This window comes from Myotis brandtii, unplaced genomic scaffold (genome assembly GCF_000412655.1).
Source record: "Myotis brandtii unplaced genomic scaffold, ASM41265v1 scaffold160, whole genome shotgun sequence".
Taxonomy (NCBI): Eukaryota; Metazoa; Chordata; class Mammalia; order Chiroptera; family Vespertilionidae; genus Myotis; species Myotis brandtii.
In genome coordinates, this window is record NW_005355833.1 from 2,185,653 (window position 1) to 2,187,887 (window position 2,235).

Sequence of the window (2,235 nt, forward strand, 5' to 3'; positions counted from 1 at the left end):
TCTGACTTGACAAGTGAGGTGCTTGCCAGTGATGCAACTCTTCCCAATGAATGTGCTATTATTCAATCTGATGAGTGATCTACTATTAAACTAGTTCTTACCCTGTACAAATTACACTTATTAAACTCAAACCCCTTTCAAATCTTCAGCACTACTGATTGCAATAAGGTCATCTTTTAAGGTGTTTTTTTTTCTCCACAAATGCAGGGGTTGGAACATTATTTGATCTTACATTATTTAATAACTAGAGGCCCAGTGCATGAATTTGTGCACTGGTAGGGTCCCTCGGCCTGGCTGGCAAACGAGGCCTATCGGGGGGCCGGCTGGCCAGGGGGAGGGACCCTGGGACCTTGGCCTGCTGACTCCCCCCTCCCCTGATCGGGGCCTGGGGGAGGGGCCGTGGGAGGTTGGCTTGAGCGTCTGCCCCCTGGTGGTCAGTGCACGTCATAGTGACTGGTCAACTGGTTGTTCCGGTCATTTGGTCATTCAGTCTTAATGGTTGCTTAGGCTTTTATATATATACTAGAGGGCCAATGCACGAAATTTGTATAAGAGTAGGCCTTCCTTCCCGCTGCTGCCGGTACCGGCTTCCCTCTGGCACCCGGGACCCGGGCTTCCCTTGCAGCCCCAGCTTCATCCAGAAGGACCTCTGGTCTAATTAGCATATTATGCTTTTATTATTATAGATAGATGGCTGATTTTAACAACAAGTTCACAAAATTTCTAAAGCTCATGCTGGCTAGAGCAAGCTGGCCCCAGCACAGGTCTGGGTGCCACCCAGACTGCACCAGGCCCCGTGTCAGGTGCATGTCTGACATTATCCTCTCTGTCGCTCACAGCAGCCTGGTGTGGCGTCATTATCCCCTCTTCACAGATGAGAAAACTGAGGCTCAGAGGTGGTAGGAGCCCAGGCCTCCAAGGTTCCTGTTCTTCCCCCTGCAGCAGGCTACCTCTGTCCAGTCTGTCATTCATTCATTAAACATTAGTGGCCACTTTCTTGGTGTCAGACACTGGGATACAAAGGGAAGTTTGCCCTTCCTTCTGGAACTTCAGAGGCCCCAGAGGGAGGGTCAGTGAGCCTCAGAACCACAGGTGGGTGGGGGGACGTAGGCTGAGCGAGACTCCACTCAGTCTTGCCTTGAGACCTGGGCATGAGAGGCCCTGCCCTGGGCCTTGTGATTTAGAACTCCTTGATCTGGCCTCCTCTGGGGGTGAGACTGTGACGAGGTCTACGGGGAGGTGCCCACCTGGAGCCTGCAACCCATTTACCCACCCACTCGTCCTCTAGACCAGTGATGGCGAACCTATGACACGCGTGTCAGAGGTGACACGCGAACTCATTTTTTTGGTTGATTTTTCTTTGTTAAATGGCATTTAAATATATAAAATAAATATCAAAAATATAAGTCTTTGTTTTACTATGGTTGCAAATATCAAAAAATTTCTGTATGTGACACAGCACCAGAGTTAAGTTAGGGTTTTTCAAAATGCTGACACGCCGAGCTCAAAAGGTACGCCATCACTGCTCTAGACCAAGCTCTGGGCACTCAGAACTCTGGAATCCCTACCCAGCTAACCCTGAGCCCACCCAGGGCCTGCAGACCCAACCTGAGCTATGCTGGGCCTCCCTGAGCTAGCTCTGGGCCCTGAGCTCTCTGTAACCCAACTCTTCCCTTGGCCTGTGGAAACGGAAGCCTGCTCGCGGACTCAGGGGATGCAGTGCTCCACACCCCAAAACCAGGCTTGATGTCAGGTGGAGGGACCTCAGAGACCACCGAGGCTGACCTTCCACCTTACAGGTGGGAGACTGAGGCCAGAGAGAAGGGTGCTGTGTGGGAGTGCAGACCTGGGCTCCTTGCTCTGCCTCGGCCAAATACAAAGCCCTCCTCTTGTTGGGCTCCCGGCCCCAGGCAGTTAGTTGTGTTTCTCTCTCCGGCCCCTATCCCTCCCTCCCCCCTTTTAACTCACACGGAGAGACATAGCACCAACCTTTCTACCTGTGCGCCTACCCCACCTCCACCCAGCAGGGCCTCTTGCCTGTGGGTGGGCCCACATCCCCCCTGGCACCTTTTCCCACCAACACAAACTGAGCAGAGCAAATTGCTTAATGAGACCCATATTTCTCTGTGAGTTGCTAATTAAAGAGCAAACCCAACCTACCATTAATTTGGTCCTGGGAAAGAAACTTGGCCTGCAGCAGACAGAGGAAACAGTCAGGAGGGGCTCCGTGAACTC

At 52.1% G+C, this 2,235-nt stretch overlaps 1 protein-coding gene across 1 annotated transcript in view; it reads right to left on the reverse strand.

Annotated features, from left to right (window-relative positions):
• The window catches only part of CALML4 (calmodulin-like 4), a 10,850-nt gene that overhangs the window by 7,110 nt on the left and 1,505 nt on the right, over nt 1-2,235 (reverse strand). The window contains exon 3 of the mRNA XM_014536306.1: nt 2,161-2,195. Coding sequence (XP_014391792.1) covers nt 2,161-2,195 — 35 coding nt within the window. The remainder of the gene's footprint in view (nt 1-2,160; nt 2,196-2,235) is intronic.